General features: G+C 61.8%; 1 protein-coding gene across 5 annotated transcripts in view; it reads right to left on the bottom strand.

The window, feature by feature from the left end:
• AGAP3 (ArfGAP with GTPase domain, ankyrin repeat and PH domain 3) overlaps positions 1-25,850 on the bottom strand; it is a gene marked incomplete at its 5' end in the record, with an annotated part of 58,659 nt that overhangs the window by 14,664 nt on the left and 18,145 nt on the right. For 2 of the 5 annotated variants that reach the window (XM_079711338.1, XM_079711339.1), the window contains 6 exons: positions 575-679; positions 5,267-5,359; positions 8,815-8,973; positions 10,608-10,735; positions 10,872-11,006; positions 11,414-11,530. In XM_079711338.1, coding sequence (XP_079567464.1) covers positions 575-679; positions 5,267-5,359; positions 8,815-8,973; positions 10,608-10,735; positions 10,872-11,006; positions 11,414-11,435 — 642 coding nt within the window. Of the gene's footprint in view, positions 1-574; positions 680-5,266; positions 5,360-5,521; positions 6,455-8,814; positions 8,974-10,607; positions 10,736-10,871; positions 11,007-11,413; positions 11,556-11,700; positions 11,787-11,970; positions 12,059-12,317; positions 12,377-13,563; positions 14,450-25,850 lie in introns of those variants that run through there. The other 3 variants (XM_079711340.1, XM_079711341.1, XM_079711342.1) reach the window with 3 other exon arrangements.

Raw genomic sequence — 25,850 nt, 5'->3', positions numbered from 1 at the left:
TCCGGGAAGATCCCACATGCCGCGGAGCAACTAAGCTTGTGCGCCACAACTACTGAGCCTGCGCTCTAGAGCCCGCAAGCCACAACTGCTGAGCCTGAGTGCCACAACTACTGAAGCCCACGTGCCTAGAGCCCGTGCTCTGCAACCAGAGAAGCCACCGCAGTGAGAAGCCCGCACAATGCAACCAAGAGTAGCCCCGCTCGCCGCAACTAGACAAAGCCCACGCGCAGCAACAAAGAGCCAACGCAGCCAATAATAATAATAATAATAATAATAATAATAATAATAATAAAAAAAGCGAACGGGAGTGACAAGGTCATCCCTTTAAAAAAACAAAAACAAAAAATGAAAAACACAAAGGGCTCAGCCAAGACTCAGAGCTTTCGTGCAGTGTTCAGCCTGGGCCTGGGTCTCAGGGTCTGTGCAACTCCCAAGCCGCCAAAGCGAGGCCCTTTCTCGAGGAAAGGTCTTTTTGAGCTAAGGTCGCTTCCCTCTGGACCTGGAGTCAGCCCTTCCATGTCCGCTTCTCGTCCTCCGCGCCCAGCCTTCCCCAGGCGCAGCCCCCCGGACTCACGTGCAGGCTGGGATGGTAGGTAAGCAGCCCATTGTCACACAGGGTCACGTACTTCTTCTTCCATTCCTTGTTCAGGGACTTGCCACTGCGCTTGAGCAGGATGCCCTGAGGACAGAGGCCGGATCAGAGACAGAAGCCAGGCCCACACGTCACAGCTATGGAGGTCTCAGTGTCCACAAGTCACAGCATCCTCCGCCCCCCGTCCTCCCGGGTCACTGTGCTTATCTGCATGGAGAGGCCACATGGGACTAAAACTGAACCAGGGAGAGCCAGGCGGATGAACCCATCTATGGAACTTGGCTGCCCCTGACCGTCCTCAGGAAGCAGCCTGGAGCCCACCTCTCCAGTTACCGTGGACACCGTCCCATGGCAGGGGGGTGTCCTCTCCCCCAGGTTGTGGACCTACGTCAGCAATGGGACGTGGGGGTTTAGATGGCCTCCCAGCAGTGATGCTCCCACCCACCGTCTCCAGGCATGGGGTGGAACGACAGCACAGCGACCTCAGGAGGGCCCGGGCCTCCTACCCCCTGTGGCAGCCCCGAATAGAGCAGAAAGGCCCCTAACTGTCCCCAGAATGGCCCAGTCTCCCCCAAGGCAGGCAGTGGGAAGACCCAGCCATACAGCCCAGCAACCAAATCTCCCGTGTGAGCTGATAAGATACTGGGCGTGGAGGTTAGATGCCCCCCAGGGGCAAGGATTTGGGCGTGTTGTTCCTCGACACCCTCAGCACTGCGACACTCCTGGGATGCAGCAGACACTCGGGGAACAACTGGTGGACGGGGCGGGGGAAGAGCCAGCCGAGACCGTGTGGCTGTCGGAGGTGCTGCGAGTGGGGGTAGACCTCACCGAGGCAGACGAGACGTCCACCCACACCCCAGACGGCCTCTGCTGCCCTCCGCTGATGACAACCCCCGACGGTCCCTCACCCACTGGCTCTCGCCTGGAAACAGCAGACAGCACGGGAGAACGGCCGAGGATGGAGCTCGGGTCGGGATGGGACACGGACGTGCACAGGCGGCAGGTGCCCCAGGACCGGCATCACCCCTGTGGGGCCCCCTCCCCAAATTCAGGAGGGCTGAGAAGAGGCAGTGCTCCCCGGACATTCCTAGACAGAACTCCTGGGGGGCAGCCCCGGCTGGGCGAGAGCGGGCAGCACGCCAGGTCCCCAGCGGGTCGCAAAGGAGCTGCCAGAGCCCCTGTGCCGGCCTCCCCTACAGGAGGGGAGGGCCCTGCCCTCAGATAAGCCGGAAATGGGGGTCAAGAGATTCACTGTGAGAGGGGGCGGGGGGTAAACCCCGGATTCCATGACCCCCTCCGCGGCTAAGGCTTCCTACTGGAAGGCTCAGCCCTAGGGGGATGAGGCTAACAAACAGGTGGGCTGGGATTCCCGCCCCACAACAGGGACTGCGTGGGGATAACAAAGGGCCCTAGTTCCAGTCCCACTGCTCCCAGGTGCTTCGCATCCTTGCTCCCTCACTCCCTTCCCCTATCCTCCTCCTCCTGCCCCCAAAGGCAGATGCAGCTGCGGGAAGTCAGGCCACTGAGTCGTAGGCCACCTAAGGACACTGCTGCTGCTACCTGGTCCCCTTTTCCTCACAAAGAGCTTCTGAAGACCAAGGGTGTGAACGGGACTTTCACGAGACAACAGGTTGGGTGGAACAGCCCAGAAGGCCACTGGGGCCCCTGTTTCGTGGTCCGCGAAGGAGCCTTGGCGCCCAGCCTCTGGGCGCGGCAGCCACCCGCTCACAGGCCAGGAACGTGGAAACAGTTCCGCCACTGCCTCTCCCCTGAGTGTGGACCATGGCCCTGAGGACTGCCGGCCAGACTCTCGAGAAGGCGGCCCAGGCCCACCCCCGGGGAGCGGCCGTCGCGGCTGGCTCGCCCGCGCCCCATCTCACTCCCTCCTTTCCCACCTGCTCCCCAAGAGCCTCTGTTCTCAAACCTTTCACACCTGAGCCCTCCCTCCCTCCTCTGTCCCTCCATCTTCACCAGGTTCCCTCCTGGTCCAGCCCCGGCTCCTGGTCACGGGAAAGGGAAACCTGACTCCGTGCCCCGTTCTGCCCCCAACCAGCTCTGAACATCGAGCAAGTCGTGTCACTGTCGGGGCCTCAGCCTCCTCGGGAACGCGGCCTCACCTCCAGGGCCCGCTCCCCTCTCCCCGCCCCCCCGCAGGAAATCAGGAGCCGGGATGCCGAAGAGGCCGGGGTAAGCGGGAAGCCCTTTTCTACCCGGAACTCTTCCTCCTCCTTCACCTGGGCCCCTCTCGGGAGGAGGCCCCGGCGCCGCGGACGGCGGTAATGACGCCCCTACGCTGCTCTGACGCTCGTTAGCAGAGGGCGTGGGAGGAGCGGCGGGAGGGGGGCGTGGGAGGAGGGGCGGGAGGAGGCGTGGGAGGAGCGGCGGGAGGGGGGCGTGGGAGGAGCGGCGGGGGAGGAGCGATCTCGGCCGCTGGGGCTTGACCCGCGCCCACAGGCTCAGCCCGCGTCTCACCAGCCCGGCCCGCTCTGCCCTGCCCTACCGGCGCCTCTGTCCCGCTCACAGCCCGTTCCGAGGGGGGAGAGTAAGCTCCAGGGGTTCCTGCTCCCCTCCCTGGCCGGCCGGCTGCGCACGGCGGAGCAGGAAGCAATCTGGGGCGGAATGGGAGCGGTGCGGAGGCGACAGCCCCCAGAGGACCCGTTCCCGCCGCCGCCTCCCTCCCAGCTCCGCCAGCCGGCTTAATTGCGGAGTCCGGATTGATTGGGAATGCAAATGGCAACTGAAATGCAATCTCCACTCCCAGCAGGAGAAGAGGGGGGGAGAGGGGAGGCACGGAATGGGGAGAAGAACGGGACAGGAGAGCGGGAAAGGGGTTAGCCCGGCCCTGGTGTGGAGGGGGAGGGGGAGGGGGAGGGGGAGGGGGAGGGGGAGGGGGAGGGGAGGGGATGGGGGAGGGGAGGGGGATGGGGGAGGGGAGGGGGATGGGGGAGGGGAGGGGAGGGAAGGAGGGAGGGGCGCGCAAGGAATGACCAAGGAATGACCACTGGCCCGGAGAGGGGAGAGTGGTGGAAGGACGCGCAGTCCCAACGGCAGGCACGCCCCCAGCCCCCGTGAGGTCGGCGCGGCTAGGCACCTGCCTCCAGCGGGCAGCTTCCTGGCTGTGTGCCTCCTCCTCCAGAGTGTCCCTGAGGTTAGGGGGCCTGTGACACTCCAGTGCCCTAGCTGACCCCTTTGGCCGGGCTTCACCCCCCGCCTTCCCGTCCACGTGGGGGACTCAGGGAGCAGATAAATCAGACCGACCCCAGACAGGAAAGGGGGCGTCTGGGGCTAACTTATCTCAGAGCACGGGCAGGGGTGGGGTGGGGATAAGCGTTGTCTCTGTTAAATGTTTACGTGCGCATGTGTGTGTACTCAGAGCACACGCCCCAAAGCGGGGAGTGACAGTCCCCTGCCTGGCCTGGCGAGGGCCCTGTGGGAGGCCTCGCTCAGCACGGCCCCAGAGACACTCAATCACACCATCAACAGGTTTATGGACCAGTTCTGTGCCCAAACACACACAGGAACGGGGAGGAGAGTGCCCGCTGCCATTCTCCCAGGCCCTCCACGCGCCCCCGGGCAGGCTGACCCACCTAGAGCAGTGCCTGCTGGGCATCACCGTGGTGACACTTCAGGGGAGGGCTGAAGCACAGACAGAGGGCGTGGGGCGACACGGTGCTCCACACTGTGTCCTATGGGCCCCCAAACCCTTCCCTAAACCCAATGGACCTTCACTGTGGGGTCAGAACCCCCCCCCATCCCTAACACCAGAATTCTGGTCACACTACCTACAGGCTCCAGCAGCCCCAGCCTGGAGAGCCAAACCTGACCACAGGGCCCTGGCCAGGCTGACCTCAGGTGCTCCAGCCACACCAGTCTCCTCTGTGGTCAAAAACTGACATCACAGCCCCTGCAGACACAGCATCTCTAACCACCGGCTCCCAAGAAGATCTGGGCCAGGCGCAGCATCCTGTGGGTACAGCGGCCTGACCACCAGGCCAGCTCAGCAGTTCTAGAGCCCTGCCTGCCCAGCACACCGTCAACTCTGCACAAAGACCCCTCCATCACTCAACGTCTTTTTCCAGCGGAGAGACCCACGACAGGAGGTCTGGGAGGATCCAACACCGGGTGGCCCAGCCCTGCCAGGCAGTGACTCAGGACGGAGGTGAGGGAGAGGCCCTACCAGGACGTGGCCCCTCCACTAAGTTTCGTCTTTACAAACAAACAGAGGCTCACACGGTAAGACCGGGCCAGTGAACCCAGGGTAGGAAGAGCCCTCGGTAAGCCCTTCAACGCGTACTCCTCAGGGTACTCTTTTGAGAATTCTCTTCTTTTTCTGGGAGGAGGGGAGGGAGGCCAGAGAGACCAAACCCTCCTCCAGGGCCGCCCACCTCCAGAACCACCACCAGCGAAGAGCAGCTGAGGATGGCAGGCGGCTCTCTGCTGCCCTCCTGTGGTGGCGAGGAGGAACTGGCAGCGTAAGGGTTCCGGCCACCCTTCCCCGCTGTGCTGTGAGTTCCTCTCTGCAGGAGAACTCTCCTTGTTAAGGATTCAGGCCTGGCAGGGGCAGGGCGCTGGCCTCTCTCACCATCTTCCAGAGGCCCCGAAAAGAACCATCATCTAACATTTCCTGGGCTTCATCTCAGCTCCTCTCCAGCCCCAGGGGAAGGGAGTGCTGACCTGTTTAATGGGGATGGCCCGACCACTCCCGATGCTGTCCACCTTGCACTCGGCGGCTTTTTTCTCCCGGTCCAAGTCGGCGCCCTTTCGAGACTGGAAGAGAACAGAAGAGGCCTCTTAAAGGGGCCCAGGGTCTGCGGGGTCAGCAGCCCACCTGGAATCCCCAGCCAGCCCTCCCGTCCTCCCTCCTCCTGGGCGGGCCCTAGCAGTGGGGCAGGGCCGGGGCGGCGGGACCGGGAAGGAACTGAGACCACGAGTATTCCAACGGGTTTATTCTTACACACGGCACCATACAGAGCAGCACAGGTCACTGGGCCGGGCCCGCCCCTTACAAAAGAGCAAGGACACGAGATACCGAGGGCGTGAGGAGCGCGCAGCCCAGGGGGCTGGGGCGTAAGAGACGGGAAGGGGCGAGGAGAGGTGGACGGTGGGGCTGAGGGACATGGCCGGGAGCACAGGGCATGACCACCAGGGAGAGCAAAGTCCAGAAGTGAGCGGGTAGCGGCCCGTCTGCGGCACAGACACCACATGGCACATTACGCCGAGCACGGCGGCGTAGCCCGAGGGGCACAGTGGATGGAGAGAGAGAGGAGAGAGGCCAGAAGAGGCCCTGCGCCCCTGCCGGGCTCCTGGGGCAGAGCCCGCCCGAATGCGGATCCTAGGAAATGGGAGGCCAAGAGAGGGGAAGGCAAGCGCGGCGTGGCTGCGGCGTCCGGAGCGGAGCAGGAACGGCAGAAGTCCATGCAGGAGGGAGCAGAGGGGGGGAGGGGCGGGGGGGCTCCCCCAGGAGCAGCTGGACCGCCGGCCGGCCGGGCGCTCGGACGCCCCGGCCTCCGGGCCTCGTCGCTGGCCGGCGCCGGGCGTGGGCCGAGCTCCCTTCTTCTCCATGCAGCGAGCCTGGCGCAGCGCGTCCAGCAGGGCTGGTCCCTGGCAGCCCCCAGCCGCGGGCTCCGGCGTTCCTAGCCTTCCCTGGGGGTGGGGGTTAGTTACAAAGGTTCCTGTGGGTCTCTGGAGTGGGGAGCACGGCGGCCGCTTCTCATCTGAGAGCAGTCCCAGGGCCCGGCCCGCCTCCGGCCCCGCACAGGGGAGAATGTCCAGAGGTGCTGTGTGTCACCACCTGGTCTTCTAATTTGGAAGGAGTTGGAAAGGCCTTTTTGTTGATGAAAAGTTGGAAACAGTGGCACATATCTGCAAATATCGAAAGAATAAAGATTTTGGCAAGTTATACTCAAGCCCCGCACGGTCGGTCAGCACTGGTGAGGGCAGAGACCGAGGCGGCTGGGGAGAGGCGGCGGCGGGATGAAGAGGAGGGGAGCGGGGGAGCGGGGGGGCGGGGCGGGCGGCGGCAGCAGTGGCGGCCGGGCAGTCCACCTCAGCGGGGAGCGTTCTCCACTCGGGCCCTACATCCTCCTGCTCACCCGGGCTGCCAGGAGCCAAGGGCACAAGGAAAAGGCAAAGGACCGCAGCTGCAGCGCGGGGGCAGCACAGCCAAGGGAGCGGGAAGAGGCGGGCCAAGGGCCACCGCCCGCGGCTCCACTGTCAGCGCCCGCCCCGGGCCTCTCCTGGGCGCCACGGCCTCGGCCTCTTCGGCCCAGGGGGGAGGAAGGTGGATGGGCCCGCTGCCACCGGGTCCCCAGACAGAAGAGCCGGTCGTGGGGAGCGGGGCGCAGGCTGTCCCAGCCAGGCTGGCGAGCAGAGAGGCCCCAACCAGCAGAGGATCCCTGGGAGCCCAGAGGAGCACCCCCCCAGGACGGGAAGCAGGGCGAGAGTGGCAACCAAACGAGGACATGAAGTCATGGGGGAGACGGGGGACGTCAGCGGCCACGTCCAGCGGGAGAGTCACAGGGGCGCCGGTCACAGAACAGGCGCGGCCCTGCTGGGGAGGACGAGGACGGCATGGGGGTGACCCCGGCAGCGACGAAGGGAAGGGGAGGGAGATGCACCTCCAGAGACGGACACGCCTTGAGGCTGCCTCGGGGACAGCGGCGCAAGCGAGGTCACCATGGAAACAATGGAAAGAAAAAATAAGGTTGCCGCGGTGAGGATGGAGAGAACGAAAGGGCCCGGGGCCGGCTGTGCCCAGGACGCGCGCGCGGCGAGGCGGGCGGGCGGGCGGAAGCAGCTCAGCGGAGCAGGCAGCAGAGCGCGGGGAGCGCCGAGGCGCTGGCGAGGGGGCCCTGGGCCCGGGCGGGCGGCAGAGGGAAGAGCGCGTGCCCTGGGGTGGTGCAGGACCAGCGGCAGAGGAAGGCAAGAGGTGAAGAATGGTGTGGAGGGAGCAGGTGACTGAGGCAGGATGTCAGGGAGCTGGTGCCGAGGGCGTGGGTAGCAGTCACCGCAAACACAGGTCGCCCACGGGCTCTACGGCGGCAGCGGCAGCAGCAGGAGGCGTGGGCGCGAGCAAGCAGCCCAAGGCGCTGTGCGTCTCAATGGGCGTGCACGGGAGACGGGAGCTGCGAGTCCAGGTAGGGTGGGGGCTGGGGGCGGGGCGGCTGTAGCGCACGGCAGCAACTGGCAGCGGGGAGGGGGTCGGTCAGCATGGCCGGGGAGGGCGCGCGGCAGGCACGGGGCGGACAGAGGCAGGCAGACTGGGCATAAGTGCGCCGGGCAGGCGGAGGCGAGGATGAATGGGCGAGGCCTGGGGAGCACTGGCTCTGTCTGGACGGGGTTCCTGAGAGCCTGGCCGGGGCCTGACCTGGTGGGCTGGACTGACAGCCAAGCCCTGACGCTCAGAAAGAGGCACGTGGAGTGACGCAGAAGGACAGGGCGATCTCCTGAGAGTCCACACGGGCAGCTCACCCACCTGTGTCTGACCCAAGACTCCCGGAATGGTCCAGCCAAGTCCCAGCTGGACGGTGAGTTTGGGGATGGGCAGTGCGTGTCAGATGCAGGCTCAGGACACCTAAGAGCTGACGGGCTGGGCCCCTACGGCGGAAGGCACACGGGACCCTGGGGCTGGGGGCTGCGGGGAGGGGGAGAGGAAGAGCTTGTGGGGGGACCGAGGCAGGGAATCAGGAGATGGAGGCCTGGGGAAAGACGGCTAATCCTTCGTTAGGCCGATGGCAGCAGCGGGTGGGAAGCGTGAGAATGAAAAGAGCGGGCAGGTGGACTGGAGGCCTGGGCCCTGTTCGTTCTAGCTCTGCCAGCAAACGCTTCCTGTAGCCTCAGGCAAAGAATCTTGGGGCCTCAGTCCACAACTGCGGAATCACGGGTGCCTCAGAGTTAGAGCAGACGCGTCCAGAGATCCCTCAAGCTGGCCAGGAAGCCCTACGGGGTCGGGGAGAGGGAGGGTGTGTGTGTGCAGCCGGGAGGAGGGTCTGTGTGGATGCGCTGAGGGCGGCCCCGTGGGCTCGGAGGAACAGTCTGCAAGAGTCTGGGTGTGGACGGGGGGGGCACCGGTAAGGAGCCGACGGAAGCGGCGCGCGTCAGTGGGGATGGAGGTCGGCAGGTTGCGGCATCGTCCTGCCTGCTCCCTCCCGGCCGGGGGCTGGGGGCTCGGCCCTGCCTGTTCGGTGAAGGCGGCCGGGCAGGCGGGAGGGGCGGGCACGTACCGTGAAGATGTTGGAGCGCCGCTTGGACTGCTTGCGGATGGGTGTGGGGGTGGAGGAGGCAGCGATGGTCTCGATGCGCAGCTCCCGCTGGCTGATGCTGGGGGTGGAGGGGACTGAGGATGAGTAGTCGCTGAAAGCGCTGCCGCCGCCATTCGTGGCCTAAGGACAGAGAGGGCTGCTGAGGGCGGCTCCGGGAGGGGCGCGGGGGCGGGCGGCAGGCAGGAGCTGGGAACCCTGCGGTGCGGAGACCTGGCCAGGGGCTCGTGGGGCAGCAGAGGGGCCACTAGCTCCTACAGGTGGTACCAAGGGGAAAGGCAGCACGGCCTGGAGGCCAGCAGGACCCGGTGGTCACCGCACTGGGCTGCCCCACTAGGGCCCCAGCAGGGGCCATTCGGGGTCAGCCCAGGAGCTGAATCGGAGGCAAAGGCTAGCAGGTTGGAGTCAGTGACAGAGGCCAGAAGAGAACTATGGAGTCTTGGCTCACAGGTGGGTGTGATGCGAGGTGGCAGGTCACCCTGGATGAGCTCCCCAAGTCAGTGACAAATAGCAAGGCTGCAGGAGGCCAGGGCGGGCCTCAGAGAGCAGGGGGAGGATGAGGTTTGCTTCTAGGCAGTGTGGGTGACAGGGCAGAGGATACAGGAGGGCCGGGGCAGAGAGCAGAACAGCTAAACCAAGACTGCTCCAGAGGAAGCAGCAGGTAAGGGAGAGGCAGCACAGGATCTCAGCAGAGAGACAGCAGGGGCTCGGCGGTGTCTACGCCAGGACTCGGGAAACACAGTTTGACAAGGCCACCCCCTAACGGCCCATCGGATGATCACGAAGTAGAGGACGTGTCCTGCCCTGGCAGCCTCTGCGAATCCTAACCCGTACAAAGGGAGCAAAACACCCGAGCTGCTGCCCCTTGGTGGGCAGGGGCCCCGTGCACAGCCGGTTCTGCAGCTGAGGCACGGCCGCTCAGAGACAGTGAAGAAAGACCTTCCGTGCCTCCTTTCTTCCACGGGGGAGTGCTTACAGGGGAAGCCCCGACGCCTTCTAAAGCGCTAAAGGGAGGGCTCTCTGGAAAAGTCACCAGGCTGTCATCAGGACACTGGTGGGCCAGGGGGCCTCAGAAAGACAAAGGCCCTTGGCAGAAGTAAAGGAGTGGCTGTCGGCTTGACCACTCAGCGCGCACACCTGTGATGGTCCAGGGCTTTCCGCCGAGCAGGGACTGAGCGGGGAGATGCAAGTACTGGCCTGCCTGCCAAGGGCCAAAAAATAACCAGGCAGTAGGCCCAGGAAGTGGGTGGGTGTCCAAGTGGTAATACGGTAGGAACCCTGGCAGGACCCGGCTCAGAACACCCCCACTACCCCACACGTCACAAACGCCACTGGCCCTTGCGGGTAAGTGCTGCCGTTCTAAACGCAAACACCGAGAGAAGGGCCAGCAGGTGAGGGCCAGCAGGGACGAGCTCAGCTTAGAGCCTCCCGAGTACGGCTGCACGGGAAGCGGGCACTGAGATAGCGCTAACGTGGTTGACCAGAGCAAATGCTTAGGCGGCCTCAGCGGCTGCAGCTGCGGGGCGAGAAGAGTGTCGAGCAGGGATGGGAACTAGCGGGAAGGCAGTCACCATGGGGTACAGAGGAGGCCAGGCCAGGCCAGTCGTGCAGGCTAAGGGAACTCGAGCCAGTGCTTTCAAACCATCCGCAAGGCGGCAGACCAGACGAGGTGGGGACAGGCAGGCAGACAGACAGGATGGCGAGGCAGGACCGCGGCGGGCGGGGCGTGCAGTGGCATGGGGGGAGGCTGCCCGCACCTGGTTGATATGCACGGCCGGGATGGAGGCGGCGGACACGGCCGAGTGGCTGGGAGAGTTGGGCAGTGACTTGCAGGGCCCGATGGCCAGCTGCTGCTTCTTCCGCAAGGCCACTACCTTCTGGGCCACTGCAGGGGACAGCACAGTCAATTACCCATCTGGGGAGGAGGGAGGAGCCCAGCTTAGAGCCGCCCCCATGCCCCCCACCCCCGACCCCCGCCTGCCTGACCCCCCTCTGGGGGAGCGTCCCTGGCGCCGAGTTACCGTCCTGGAAGACGCGCTCCACGTTGAGTCCGTAGGTGGCACACGTCTCGTAGTAGGTGCAGCGCTTCAAGTCTGTGGACAGCTTGCGGGCCCTGCTGTCGTCGATGACCCGCGGGTTCGCGGCACTGATGGCGTCTGTTGGAGACGGGAGGGTGGGGACTGACTCAGCCTGCTGAGAAGCTGAGGCTGCTGGCCAGCGGGCCGTTCGGTCAGAGGGTGGGTGGGCAAAGAGCCCGGGCAGCGGACGACACGGAGCACGAGAAGACGGGTGTCTGGGCCTCGTTCCAGCTCTGCCACCGACTCACGGAGTGGGAACGAGCCAGCCACTCTGTTTATTCATCTCAAAATGTGGACACGACCACCACACGGATGGCAGGATCTTAGCTGGGGAAGACCCAGCGTGTACGGGGCAAAGAGGAGGCGCCCGCTCTAGGGCGACACGAAAGGGCTGCTCCAGCGCCAGGAGGGCGGGGAGCCAGGCTTTCTCGTACCGGCCACCGGGGGGCCCAGAGCCCCCGCGTCACCCCCACTGGCCCGCTCACCCTGCGTGCCCACCAGCACCATGGGCACCTCGCTGGCGTTGCGGAAGCTGCAGAGCCGCAGGAAGTAGTTGTAGACCGTCTGGAAGCTGATCTCGTCCTCCAGGCTGAACACAAACACCACCGCGTCCACCCAGGCGGCAAACTAGGGGGGACCGAGCACAATTACGACCCTCACCTGGGCACAGGCGAACTGCGGACCCCTCTCCCCACATGCAACCTTGCCCAGTCCCAACCGGGAACCTCGAGAGAGGGGCACCACAGACCAGGGCTGGGGGCAGGAGCATCACCTGGAGCTCGGGGGGGCCTCCTTCATCTCGTATCAGCAGCAGGTAACTCTGGCCGTCCACCACAATCTCCTTCTTAAACCGACCCCCTAGGACAGAGTTCACGGTCAGGCCCAAAACCACAAGAGCGAGCCCACGGGGGCCCAAACAGAAGAAATCCACAGCTTCCAACAGAGAAGACGCGAGCACTGAGAAAGACAAGGGGCTGGAGCCCCCCGCACAGACAACGGGAAGGAGGGACGGCGGCCATGAAGGCCGGCCCGCAACGCTCACCTTCTGGGGACTCCTCCTGGACATAGGTCCCCGTCAGATAGCGGTGCACCAGGGCCGACTTCCCACTAGACAGGTTCCCCACAATGCCCTGCGGGACAGGAAGGCGGGAGAGCAGCGGTCAGAGGGCAGGACGGAGGACACGGGGCAAGAAAGGCTAATACATCAGGAAGGAGAGGGACCAGTGCTGAGGATGGGCGAGCAAAGAGAAACAGGGAAGAGAGGGGAGACGGGAGAGACCAAGCCTAGAGACGGAGGGGACTGGAAGCAGGGGAAGCAACGCCGGCCCACCACTCCAGCCCGCACCCCCAGCCCCTGGGCTGCCTGGGCCTCCCCTGGGCCTCACTCACCACTTTAAGCTCCGGCACCGAACGGCTCAGGGTCCACTCCTGGCTGTTCACAAAGGAGTCTGCGGGAGAGAAGGCCGCCTGTCAGGACTGGGGTGGGACACACACCTGTGCTATCCACCACCTGCTGCCTCTGACGCTGCCCCTTTGCAGGCCAAGGCCAGAAAACAGCACTCACGGCCTAGTTTCCTGGGAAGCAGCAGGAACGTTCTGCGCGGATGGGACGGAGCGATGCCAGCCCTCACTTCCGCTGGCCTGGCCCTGATCCCTGTCTTACCGCTCCAGCAAGGTGCGTAGTTACTACCTCGAGCCACACCCGGCCTGGCGCCCCCCACCTGCTGAGAGGCCTCCAGTGGGTCTCAGCCAGACCCAAGCTGGGCTGCAGGGCTGCAGCCTCTGCTGCGAGTAGGAACAGCTCACCCTTGCAGGGTGCGGCCACCTACCGCATTCCTGGAAGCTGAAGAGGGAGGAGCCCTTACCTGGCCCTGTTCTGTGAGAGGCAGGTCCAATGGGGAGCAGCCCTCGTCCCCAGCCTCCTCCTGGGCAGGAGGCCACCACCGTCTCTGTCCCAGAGACCCGGCTCCGGGGCTCCTCCTGTCCAGTCCATCCTCAGCTCCTGCCGGGCTCCAGCCACCCAGAGCCCCCCCTCTCCTTTATCCTCTAGGTTGTAATGAACATCCTGCGGGCAGCTGCGGGCAGCTCCGGGCAGCGTGGGCCTGGGCCAGCCTCTCTGGCTGGGCTTGCTCCCCATCCCCGGGCTGTCTCAAACAGTGCTTATGACCGTCGGGTCCACAAGCATTCCCCAAACTCGTCTGCATAGGCAGCTAGAGGTGAGGGCTCGAGCCTCGCCTGGGAGCTAGAAATGCCGCTGTTCTAGGGTCCCACCCAGAGCCCGCTGGCTCCGAGGGAGTCGCCATCCCTCCCTTCCGGGCCCCAACTCCTCAGGCACCCAAAGTGATAAGGGGCCCTTCCGACCCGCTCTCATTCCACCACGCTAGGGCCACGGGTGGGAGGCCCTGCCTGGACCCACCTGGAAGGCCGCCTCTGCCACAGACGCCTTCTCCAGACCCACCGGCGACCCCAGAGCCTTGCCTGCCCGGCGCTGATCCCACTCGGCCAGCCCCGGCTAGCCCCCAGGCCCACACGGCACGCCCGCCTCTCCCAGGTAGGTTTCCGGTTTATTTCACACCCGCCCTCAACCCCGGACTCCAACCAGGGAGGCCACGCAGGCCGGGGCTCTCCCCCTTACCGCTTGGCGCGCCCGGGAGCCCAGAGGCCGCGGCCGCCCGCCGGCTCCACAGCGGCTCGGAGGGCGCGGGCGCGGGCGCGGGCTCCCTCCGGCGGAAGCGGCTGGTGAGCAGCCTCCAGAGGCCGGCGGCAGTGTGGGGCCGGCCCGGCTCTGGCGCGGCGCTCGGGGCCTCGGCGCCCAGCAGCAGGTCGCGGCGGCTGGAGAAGGCACCCAGAGAGCTGGCGTCACCCTCGCTGCGGGTGCGCGCCCGGGGCAGCAGCCCCGACTCGGCGCGCCGAATCTCCTGGCCGTGGCGCAGACGGAAGCTGAAGCTCTTCCTCAGCGCCGACAGGCCGTGCCGGGGGCCCGGGGAGCTGCGCCCACCGCCGCCGCCGCGGCGCAGCACCTGCCAGCGCTGGCTGCTCCACAGCGAGACGCCCCGCAGGAAACCCGCGCTGCCCGCGCGGCCCAGCCCCGCGCCAGCGCCCTCGGCCTCGGCCGCCAGCTCCAGGCGGTTCACCTCCAGGAACGTCATGCTGGTGGGCCGCGGCACCTGGGTGCGCCGGGGGCGGCTGCGCCGGGTCGGCGCGGGGCTGGGCGACGGGCTAGGCGCGGCCGACGCGGGCCGGGGAGCCGGCGGGAGGCCGTCGGGGGGGCCGCGGCGGCTGAGACGCGGGCGCAGGAGGCCGAGCAGCAGGCCGCGGACGCCAGCGGCTGGTGGCCCCGGGCCGCCCGAGCACACGCTCCGCGGCCGCGCCGGCTGCTCGCGCACGGCGCACAGGGCGGAGGCGGCGCGGCCGGCCGGGGCGCCCTGCAGGTCCAGCGAGTCGCAGACGCTGAGGGCGCGGCGGCAGGCGGCGGGCCGCTCCCGGCTGCGGCTGTCCCCTGGCGGCCAGCCCCGCTCCATGCTCAGGGCCCGCGGGCGAGGGCCAGGCCCATGGTGAGGGGCGCGGGGCTGGGCCCGGGCCGGGGCCGCGGCCGAGGCGCACGGACCTCCGGCCTCTGGGCACCTGGTGTCGGCCGATCGAGTCCCTCAACGCCTCCACCTCGCAGCCGGCAAGCCCAGACCTGGAGAGGCCGGGAGCCAGCCCAACACCGAGAGAGACGTGGCAAGCCTGGCCTGGAACACCCAGGAACGGCGGCCGCAGGGGAGCCAGCCTGCTGGGGCAGCCCCCGAGCCCTGAGAAAACAGGAAATTCCAGCCCAGGGCTCCTCCTCGGTTGGAGCAGGCAGGTGAGGAGGTGTCATCAGGAGCGGGCCAAGTAAGTAACAGTCCTCAGCACACCACACACCGAGTTCGGTTTTGCAGAGAAGCAGGGAAGAACCAGAAGGTGACCCACCAGGGTGGGAGTCGGTAAAAGCCTAAATGATGAGTCAGGAGTCTCCTTATCTGGAAAGTAGGGAGCCTCTACGAGGCAGTCCTGTCTTAGGTTGGGAAACTCGCAAATCCGAGTTGCTGGATGTTTTCGTCAGCTCTTCTGTTAATGACCGAGGCTGTCTTCTTCCCCTGGAGATTATAAAATCATCTGTACTAGGTTAAGTGTTGTCCTGCCCAAGGGCAGCAGAAAATCGAAGGATAACCTCTGGACCTGGACCATACAGTTCTGGACGAGTGACTCACTTCTGAGCCCCTGAAGTCTCCAGCCTCCACGCGCTGGCTGGTTCTCACCTCCTGTCCAGAGGCTGTGCAGAGGTGAAGCTTCAGACTGCAGTACTGGTTGGAGCCCGACGCTCAGCACCGATGCCCTGTGAATTTCACGTGTGTGGGCTGCAGGAGACACTCATTAAAGGCAGGGATCACTTCAGGACGGGGGCAGGGGGCAGCGAGTTGCTGTGCTGTGCTCTCCACTGCAGTTTAAACATCAGGCCTCTCCAAGGCGCTGGAGATGAGCCAGTTTACCATAATCCACAAGGACCCCAAGCAGATCAGGAGAAACCAGTTTAGGCGGTGGCAAGGAGGAGGGGGCTTGCACTTCCTTTAAAGACGTGATACTCCCAGGTCTCCTCCACCCCCAGTCCAACCCATCTCCCAGCGTTCCTGTCCCGCTCAGCTTTAGAATTCCACGGTCCCCGGTCAGAAGCAAAGTACAAGATAAAAGTGGCACATTCCTGAGGGGGCTGGGGTGGGGGAATGCCTGAGAAAGGCAGGGCCTCTCCATCCTAGGTGCTCCTGGGGAACGCAGAGCTGGAAACTCCCAAGTCCTGGGCTGGATCTCCCAGGCCTGGAGAGGCCCTGGGGCTGATTTCGTGTTTTCCTGGGACTAGTAATTAACAGCAATGAGGATGGCTTCTTCCTCTCCGGGACGCACCCCCCCACATTAACAGTCGGTCCTGCAGAAGAGCCTTCCCCAGGCTCTTTCAGGCGTGGAGACAGGAATGCAACCCAGGAATCCTGACTCACGTTCCCCGAGTTTAAGTCTTGAACACTGAACTGCCCTATCTTCGTATCTGTCTCTCTGTCTTCTCTCACACACGTAGGGGATTACCCCTCCCCCAGAGAAGAAGGCTGCTCCTTCCAAACCCTCCCCCCAAGCCAATGAAAATGCAAGCGCAGGACAGCAGCTATCAGAGACAAGTGGGGACTGAGGGACAAGGTGCCGAACAGGGGATGGGCTGCTTCAGAACCCAACTGGCTAGCCTCAGGGGGAGAGGAGGAGGCCCCCAGTTACACACACACACACACAGGCTCCAGGACATGCAGCAGTGCCCAGTTCAGGAGGTGAACGAACATGCTACATTCTCAGAGGACACACCAGCTCCTGACTCCCCTTGTACCTGCAGAATCGGTCCAGGCGAAATGCTCAGACTGGGTCAATCCCAAACCTGGGACAGCTTCCTCTTCCTCACGGGGCTGCCTCCTTCCTATTCCTGCTTCCCAGAAACCTTTCCTGACTCAGGGAAACTAGACAGAGAAGGGCACCTGCCTGCACATAAATGTCCCAGGACATCAGCCAGTCAAAGACCCCAGAAAGGAGATCGGTGCAGGCACACACCTCTCTCCTCGTTGGTGTCACACACACACACCCCAGCCCGGGTCAGGGACAAGGTCTCTGCGTTCCATCTGCAAGATTCTACTCCAGAGACATGTGGCAAACAGCTTACTACTCAACACAGCCCAAAGGAAACTAGGACAACCCTAAAAAGCATCAGGCTGGGGCCACGTGGACTGTACAGAAATCCCATAAAACGAGCCCTCGTGTCAGTTCTCTGACTCTTAAGGTCATCAGAAACACCAGGCTGAACCTGTCGCGTAGGAGTGAGACCCCACAGAAGCTTCTGGGGGAATTAAAGACGCACTCTCTCAATGCCTGCAGTGTGCATCCTGGGTGAGCATGGACACGCTTCCCTGGAGGCTGAGCGTGCAGAGGCTGAGCACTGAGCAGCCCCTTCTGTTCTGAGCGCAGGCAAACCAGAAGGAGAAGGGCCGACTCTAGAGCTGGCTGAGCTGGACTGGCTGCTCGGACCTGAGAGAGGAGGGCGCCTGCGTGTGCAGCTGTGGCCTGGGGCAGCAGGGGTGCACTGCTGAACCCAGGGTGTCTAGGGAGAAAGAGAAAGACCCCTGCATAAAAAAGGCACTGCACAGAAGCGGCGCACTGGTGGGGGGAAAAGAAAGGGTGGCCTCTGGCCCAGGAATCCCACAGAACCTCGTATCTCGTCTCCCTCAAATATTTGCTGGGTGATCCATTGATATGTGTAGAGGCGCGCCCAGCTGAGGCCGCGCAGCAGCCGCAGAGAGCCTGTGGAGGTCCTTCTCAGAGCCCAGGAGGGGCTGGCTTTCTGCTGAAAGCCAAAGGCTGCGGCTTCCTCCCGCGGCCAGAGTGGTCCCAAGAGCCACAGGGCCCTCCGACGCCGGCCGGGATCTTCTTGCCCACAAGGTGGCAGCAACACATCTTCCTGCAGCCAGGTGGCCTCCAGCTGTGCGGCGAGGAAGGCGGTAAGGACCCCAGCAGTGGGCGGGCGGTGAGTGGCCACGCGGGTTGGCCAAGCCCTCGACCACTGAGCTGAGGGAGGCGACGAGTGTCACAGCCGGAGGATCGCAAGGCCCGCAGGTCTCTAGCAAGCTCTGTCTTCTCTGCAGGTCACCGGGTTGGGGATTAGGGAGTCCGCAGAGACCCTAGGCTGCCCCCCCAACGACCTGCCACGCACACGGGCGGCCTGCAGGACCGGCCTCCTTACAAGTTTCAGGAGTTGTCCACAGCTGTCACATTATTCATCTAACACTCATCCCTCTCGGATATTTTTCTGGTGTGTTTAAGGCTCCCCCGCTAGAACTCGGCCGGGCACGCAGGTGGTGTGCAATGATTCTGTGAATAAACGAGTGAATGAATGAATGAATGTACACCTTTGCTGAGCATGAACTGTGCACCCCAGCTTTTGTTCCCCCTTGTGGGGCGGGAGGCAGGCTTTTGAGAGACGGTCCCTGGCTGGCACAGTCTGTTGAAATAAATCACAGCCGAGATTGGACCGCAAGTGGAGAGTTATAGGGGTGCGCTGGCAAAACACATGCTCTAGAGTCGAGAGAACTGGGTTCAAATTCAGCCTCTGGCACCTGTGAGCTGTGTGCCCATCAAGTCACCTGAACCTCACTGGGTCTCGGGGCTTAGTCTGTAAACTGGGGACAATCCCACCTTTCCAGCTGAAGTTGCTATGAAGACCAGTGGCGTGATTGTGGAGGGTACGGGACAGTGCCTGGCTCGCAGCAGGTCATCTACGGAAGCAGCCATTACATTACTACTGGGCAGGAAAGAGTCACACTGGACACAGGAACAACTTAGACCAGCGCCAGCTTTCTTTAGGTCGGAAATCTAGCTGGACACCTCAGCAGTTCCACAGCAGCTCAGACCTGTGCATCACCAGTCCCTCCATCTCTTCTTCTCCAAGAGACCGCAGAGGCGGACCTCAGAGATCCCCGAGGCCCTCTTGGTCTTTCTCTGAAAATCTGATGAAAGCGTTTATGGGCTGAACTGTGCTCCCCCCAAATTCATATTTTGGAGTCCTGACCTCCAGTACCTTAGAACGTGACCTTATTTGGAAACAGGGTGGTTGCAGATGTAATTAGCTAAGATGAGGTCACCCTGGAGGAGAGTGGGCCCTATTCCCATATGCCTGGTGTCCTTATAAAAAGGGGAAATTTGGGCACAGAGAGCCACGCACAGGGGGAAGACGATGTGAAGAGACATGGGGAGAAGACAGCCATCTACAAGGCAAGGAGAGATGCGCGGAACAGGTCCTCCCTAGTGCTTTAAGAGGGACATGAAACACACACAAAAGGGACTGCCCTGGTGGCGCCGTGGTTGAGAGTCCGCCCGCCGATGCAGGGGACGCGGGTTCGTGCCCCGGTCCGGGAAGATCCCACATGCCGCGGAGCGGCTGGGCCCGTGAGCCATGGCCGCTGAGCCTGCGCGTCCAGAGCCTGTGCTCCGCGACGGGAGAGGCCACAACAGTGAGAGGCCCACGTACCGCAAAAAAAAACAAACAAAACAAACAAAAACACCACACAAAAGCTATAGATTCAAGGGGGCGGGCTCCTGGGGCCTGGCAGGTATGACTGCACAGAAAGGAGCCCCTTCCTGGACCCTCCCAGGGCTGCTCAGAGGAGCTGGGAATTTGGCCCCATCTCCCAAGTTCAGGCGCCAGAGGGCTCCCCTCCCCCCATGGAAAGCTGAGAGGATCGAAGACCACCCTCTGTGGGGCAGTCAACCCAGCCTGGAAATGGCCTTCCAGCGCCAAATAGCTACTCGATAGCAATTTCGTTTTTTCTTCCTGTCCACCAAGTCTGGGCGAGGCACCATCCCTCTGTACGCCCCCAACCCCCCACGTCCTAACCTCATCCTAAAATCCCGAGGCAGACCCAGACAGACGAGACACAGCTCCCTGCTCAGACCAAGAAGCATCCACGGCTGAGGACCACGCCTTACGCCGAGAAAAGTCTGCTGCCTTTCAGCAGCTCTCCCCAGAGGAGAAGGGAACAGTGTGTGCACCCCGAATCCCTCACAATCCTCCAACGACCCTGAAGGTGGTGTGAGCCTCACTGCTGTGGGCGGAGGGAACTCTGGACTCAGAAGGTAAAACTGCATGCTCCCTCGAGGCACTTTGCCTTTTCATCTCAATTTTGACACGTGTCCTGCATTTCATGTCTTTTTAAAAAAAAATGTTTTAATATAAATTTATTTATTTATTTTTGGCTGTGTCGGGTCTTTGTTGCTGCGCGCGGGCTTTCTCTAGTTGCGGCGAGCGGGGGCTACTCTTTGTTGTGGTGCGCGGGCTTCTCTTGTGGAGCACGGGCTCTAGGTGCGTGGGCTTCAGGAGTTGTGGCACGTGGGCTCAGGAGTTGTAGCTCACGAGCTCTAGAGCACAGGCTCAGTAGTTGTGGCTTGTGGGCTCTAGACCGCAGGCTCAGTAGTTGTGGCACACGGGCTTAGTTGCTCCGCGGCATGTGGGATCTTCCCAGACCAGGGCTCGAACCCATGTCCCCTGCATTGGCAGGCGGATTCTTAACGACTGCGCCACCAGGGAAGCCCTCATCCGTCTTTAAAGGTTGTTCTCTTCCTTCAAAACTGAGCAACGGTCCAGCCGAATCCCATGAGCTAAAAATCTGCCTCTTCCAGTCCAACAGGCTTTGAAAATGCCTTCAGTCTGTGGATCTTCACTCCATATCAGCAGTATCAACAGGCTAATGAAAGTCTGCTTTCATCTTTTTTACAGAAGTAAAATATTTTAATAAAGGGAAGACACAACACAGTATTCAAATAATTGCACCGTTTTTGCTCTAAGACGGAGGAGCTGTGCCCCCATCTGGGAACTCCAGTACAGATGCACAAGTTCTGGGTCTCAGGAAAAGGGGGACTGAGGGTCAGTGCACACCATTAAGAATAAAGACAGGTAGTTTGAGAGTCTAATGGACAAACGTTTAAAAGCATCTGAATTCCAGGTGGGTGAGGGATGGACTGGGAGTTTGGGATTAGCAGATGCAAACTATTTATATAGAACAGATAAACAACGAGGTCCTACTGTAGAGCACAGGGAACTATATTCAATATCCTGGGATAAACAATTGTAAAAGGAGAGACTTCCCTGGCGGTCCAGGGGTTAAGACTCCGCGCTTCCACTGCAGGGGGCGCGGATTGAATCCTTGGTCCGGGGAACTAAGATCCCACATGCTGCTCAGCACGGCCAAAATAATAATAATGTAAAAGAATATGCAAAAGAATACATGTACGTATGTAACTGAATCACCTTGCTGTACACCAGGAATCAACACAACATTGTAAACCAACTATACTTCAATAGAATAAAGTTTCAAATAAATAAATAAAAGCATCTGATTTCCCGTTATAAATTTTGAAAGCGGGGCCTACACTGAGGCCCAGGGCCCTGCCCCACTGGCAAGGCCAAGCCTGCCCATTGCCCCCAGCATCCAACACACATGCCCAGACCCCGGGAGGCCTCTGGATGGGCTTCCCATCAAAGGAAGCCACAGACCTCAGGCCAGACCCAGGTTGACACCAGCAGGGCCTGGACGTGGAGGCTACCCCCCTCCCCGCCGCCAGCCCAGCGGGAGTTGTCAGTGAACACTCAGCTCAAGCCCGCTGCCACCACAAGCCCTCCCGGACCTCCCGGCCTCCTCTCACTGTCCCCCCAGTTCACCTCGTGTCTTCTGTAGATGCTAATATCTAATCTGCTCTCACCTCGTGGGGGCCTGAGCTCCCGGGCACAGAAAGGTCACAGATACCTGCCCCTGTGGCTCAGAGCCAGACTCGGCCAGCCCTGGGGACGGCAGAGCCATTTTGGTGCCCTATACACCCAAGGCAGCAGCCACAGGGGCAGCACTGGTCACCTGATAATAATGGCCACTTACGGAACATGATAGGCTCTACTCTGCACACTTCACACACACAAAACCATTTAAGCCCTCTGAGAAAGGTACTGGTTTTCTTTTTTAAAGAAGTATTTATTTATTTATTTATTTATTTATTGGCCATGCCCTGCGGCATGCGGGATCTTAGTTCCCCGACCAGGGATCAAACCCGTGCCCCCTGAAGTGGACGCTTGGAGTCCTAACCACTGGACCGCCAGAGAAGTCCCAAAAGGTACTGTTCTGTTTCTCTGTTTGTTTGGTTGGTTTTTTGGGGGCTGCGTTGGGTCTTCGTTGCTGCGCGTGGGCTTTCTCTAGTTGTGGCGAGCGGGGGCTGCTCTTCTTTGCGGTGCGCAGGCTTCTCATTGCTGCGGAGCACGGTCTCTAGGTACACGGGCTTCAGCGGTTGTGGTACGTGGGCTCAGTAGTTGTGGCGCACGAGCTTAGTTGCTCCACGGCATGTGGGATCTTCCCGGACCAGGGCTCGAACCTGTGAGCCCTGCATTGGCAGGCGGATTCTTTTTTTTTTTTTTTTTTTTTTTTTTGGCGGTACGCAGGCCTCTCACTGTTGTGGCCTCTCCCGTTGCGGAGCACAGGCTCCGGACGCGCAGGCCCAGCAGCCACGGCTCACGGGCCCAGCCGCTCCGCGGCACGTGGGATCCTCCCGGACCGGGGCACGAACCCGTGTCCCCTGCATCGGCAGGCGGACTCTCAAGCACTGCGCCACCGGGGAAGCCCGGCAGGCGGATTCTTAACCACTGTGCCACCAGGGAAGCCTGAAAGGTACTGTTAATCTCCCCATTTTACAGATGAGGACTCTGAGGCACAGTGGCCAAGTAACGTGCCTAAGGTAAGGGCTGGTAGGTGGCTGAAGCTGACCTTCCAACCTAGGCCACCTGTCTGGCCCCGAGCCCTGAGGCCTGCTGAACCTGGTGAGATTTCCGCTGGCACACAAGTTCATCTTGCAGGCAGCCCTCACCCGTCTTCCTTTCCTCCTGCCCGGGTACCCACATCGGGGTGGCCCAGCCTTGCCCTTCCCAGCAAGGGAACCTCCTTCCCAAAAGACTCCCCAGGGTTCCTCCTCACCCACCTTCCAAACAAACTGCTGCCCCCAAATCCCACTCTCCCAGCCCTGAATCAGTACGAGGGGCTGACACAGGTTCACGAGCCAGCCCTGCTAGGCATGCATGGCATTCACAAAGGATAAGCCACCTCGACAGGCAAAAGAGGCGCTGTCTGGGGCTGAGGGGCCCTCGGCACACCTCACGTTCATGCCATTAGGCAGAGCCCAGAGCGGGCCTGAGGTCAGACCACCCTCCTGAAGTGAAGACGCTTCCCTGGGCAACTGCCATCTTCCTGAGCCCTTCAGGTACCCAGCAACATGTGATAGTTAATTTCCTACTGTGAGACACGCCCTCCCCACCTCCCCCCGCAGGGGGTCCACTGCCCAGCGCTGCCTGGGCCACACACAGGACTGGAGTGGGGTGGGGACAACCCGATGAGGCCCCTGGGGGCACAGGGCTACCCCCCATCCCACTCTGTACACTCTTCTGCTCAACGCCAGCAAGCATTCCCAGTCCCACCAGTCCTCCCGCATCACAGAGCGACTGGGAGTGGCAATCAGAGCTTTGGCGCCTGGCAGTTGGGTTTCAGACTTTCCTCTCTCTCTTTTTTTTTTTAATGTAAAAGGGTTTTATTTGGAATTCCCTGGTGGTCTAGTGGTTAGGACTCCGCTCTTTCACTGCTGAGGGCCCGGGGGCCCGGGTTTGATCCCTGGTCAGGGAACTAAGATCCTGCAAGCCACGTGGCACGGCCAGAAAACAAAAAAAGGGGGGAAGGTGCTTTTATTTGCAGGGGAGCAGGACTCTAGTTGCACAAGCCAAATGCCACATCGTCGTCTGACTCCTCGGCCTCCTCCCCCTTCTCGTCTTTCTGCAGATCCTGGGGCGGCGGAGACGGCCACAGCCCCGGCAGCGGGCGCGCCGGCCAGCATGCTGATACCCCGGGCAATGACGCCCTCGATGTTTTTTCCTTTCAGCTCACAGATGACCTTGTTGAGCCGGTCATCGTCTGCCTCAGTGCCGCGATGTCCAGGATCTTCTTGATGTCCTTGGCACTGGGGGAGGTGCTGTCCCCGAGGGCGGCCGGCAGGTAGGAGGCGACGCAGCGAATCTCTGCGGCGGCCAGAGGCCTTGCACAGGCGACCTCAGAGGCATCAGGGACCCAGGCTTTCCTCTTAATTCTACTCTCATTTGTCTTCAGCCTGAGGACTCACCGCCCCACCGGCCTGTCACCTCTCAGGCCTGGGCCCCCGGGCCACCCCATCGCTGTGAAACAGCGTCAGGGAACCCTGGTGACCGCATGGGCGCTCAAGGGAGGCCACCCAGGAGGGAGCCCCGGAGGCCGCGTGGCCGACTGCGGCCTCCCCACGGCCCTCGGCTGCAAGATGAGAAGGGCGCAGAGGTCAAGGGCGTGTGCAGAACTGCCGTGCTCTTCGAACTTACGCCACAGGCAGAGCCGACCACAAGCCCCCGGCAGAACCCCTGCCCAGAGAGCAAGGGTCCCCGGCCCGTCAGCAACAACTGGGCAGTGGGGACGACACTCAGGGCAGAGGTGGAGGGGTCCCTGCAAACCATCTTCACAAACGCCCGGCCACAGCCTGCAGACCCCACGCGGGCGGGTCCGCTCCACCTCCCCTCCCGGCACCTTCACCTGTGCTCCCCTGTGCAACGGGCTCACTCAGCGCACCTCTGCCCCGAGGCCTCGGACCTCAGCCGCCAGCCCTCGGCCCAACCTCGCCGAGCCCTGCACAGCTTGGCCGGGCAGCCGGGGAAGCCCACCGGCCGCGGAGTCTGCGTGGAGCTACGGCCGAGCCGCAGGGGAAGCTGTGCTGGACCCCGGGAGACGGGGAGGCAGGACACAGTTTGCAACAAGGTTCCTGGATGTAAAGGACGGAGAGAGAAGAGCGATAGAGTCACTGCAGAAAAACACGGTCCTGAACGATCAAAAAAACCCCACAAAAAAACCCAAGAGAAATAGAACTAAAGGGAAATCAACACCGGGACAAAAATGTGACTGTGCTGATGGGTTAATATCACTAATACATGCAAAGTGCACAGATGTCACTTAGAACATAAATAAAATCTTGACAAAGTAAAGAAAGTACAAACAGCCAATTCACGTGGAAATCACTCACTCTCACTTGGGACTCAAAGAAACAGAAATTAGAAATGAAGTTCCAGGGCTTCCCTGGTGGCGCAGTGGTTAAGAATCTGCCTGCCAATGCAGAGGACACGGGTTCGAGCCCTGGTCCAGGGAGATCCCACATGCCACAGAGCAACTAAGCCCGTGCGCCAGAACGACTGAGCCTGCACTCTAGAGCCTTCGAGCCACAACTACTGAAGCCTGTGCCCTCTAGAGCCCACGTGCCGCAACTACTGAGCCCGTGTGCTGCAACTACTGAAGCCCACGCACCTAGAGCCCGTGCCCGCAACAAGAGAAGCCACCGCAAGGAGAAGCCCATGCACTGCAACGAAGAGTAGCCCCTGCTCGCCGCAACTAGGAATGAAGACCCAACGCAGCCAAAAATAAATAAATAAAATTTAAAAAAAAATGAAGTTCCACTTCTCACCTACCAAAGCCTTAACATGACTTTTGTGCCCGTGAGGCCCAGTGCTGGCAAGCGTGCATGTGCCCAGCCCCCCTCCCCAGCAGCTCAGCCCTTTGCCCCTCATACTAAATTAGCCACAGGGACTCCAACAGAGACCGTCTGGCATGGACACAAAGGTTTAGGCCCAAAGAAGTCCAGCACTTCCAAAAAAGTGAAATCAACCAGAGTGTCCACCAATACGGAAACAAGGGAGTAAGCGACAGTGTCTCCAGATGGTGGGACATCATGCAGCCACTTCAAATAACATCTGCAGGGGCTTCTCTGGCCGTCCAGTGGTGAAGCCTCCACCTCCCACTGCAGGGGGCACGGGTTCCATCCCCGGTCGGGGAACTAAGATCCCACATGCTGCACAGCACAGCCATAAATGAACAAATAAACAAGTAAATAATAAAATAACATCTGTAGAGACTTTTTTACTCAGCACAGCAGCAACACTTGTGATCGTTTTTTTAAAAAAGCAAGATACAAAACTGTACATAACATGGACCCAGGTAAAAAACGCAGGGAAGGGGCTTCCCTGGTGGCGCAGTGGTTGGGGGGTCCGCCTGCCAATGCAGGGGACATGGGTTCGTGCCCCGGTCCGGGAAGATCCCGCATGCCGCGGAGCGGCTGGGCCCGTGAGCCATGGCCGCTGAGCCTGCGCATCCGGAGGCTGTGCTCCGCGACGGGAGAGGCCACAGCAGTGAGAGGCCCGCGTACTGCAAAAAAAAAAAAAAAAAAAAAAAAACACAGGGAAAAAGGAACATATCAAAATGAGGACAGAGGCCAACTGTGGCGGTTAGG

The sequence above is a fragment of the Hyperoodon ampullatus genome (assembly GCF_949752795.1).
Source record: "Hyperoodon ampullatus genome assembly, chromosome: 9".
Classification (NCBI taxonomy): domain Eukaryota; kingdom Metazoa; phylum Chordata; class Mammalia; order Artiodactyla; family Ziphiidae; genus Hyperoodon; species Hyperoodon ampullatus.
The sequence above is the reverse complement of the archived record's forward strand: the minus strand, read 5'-3'. Positions and strand labels throughout refer to the sequence as shown.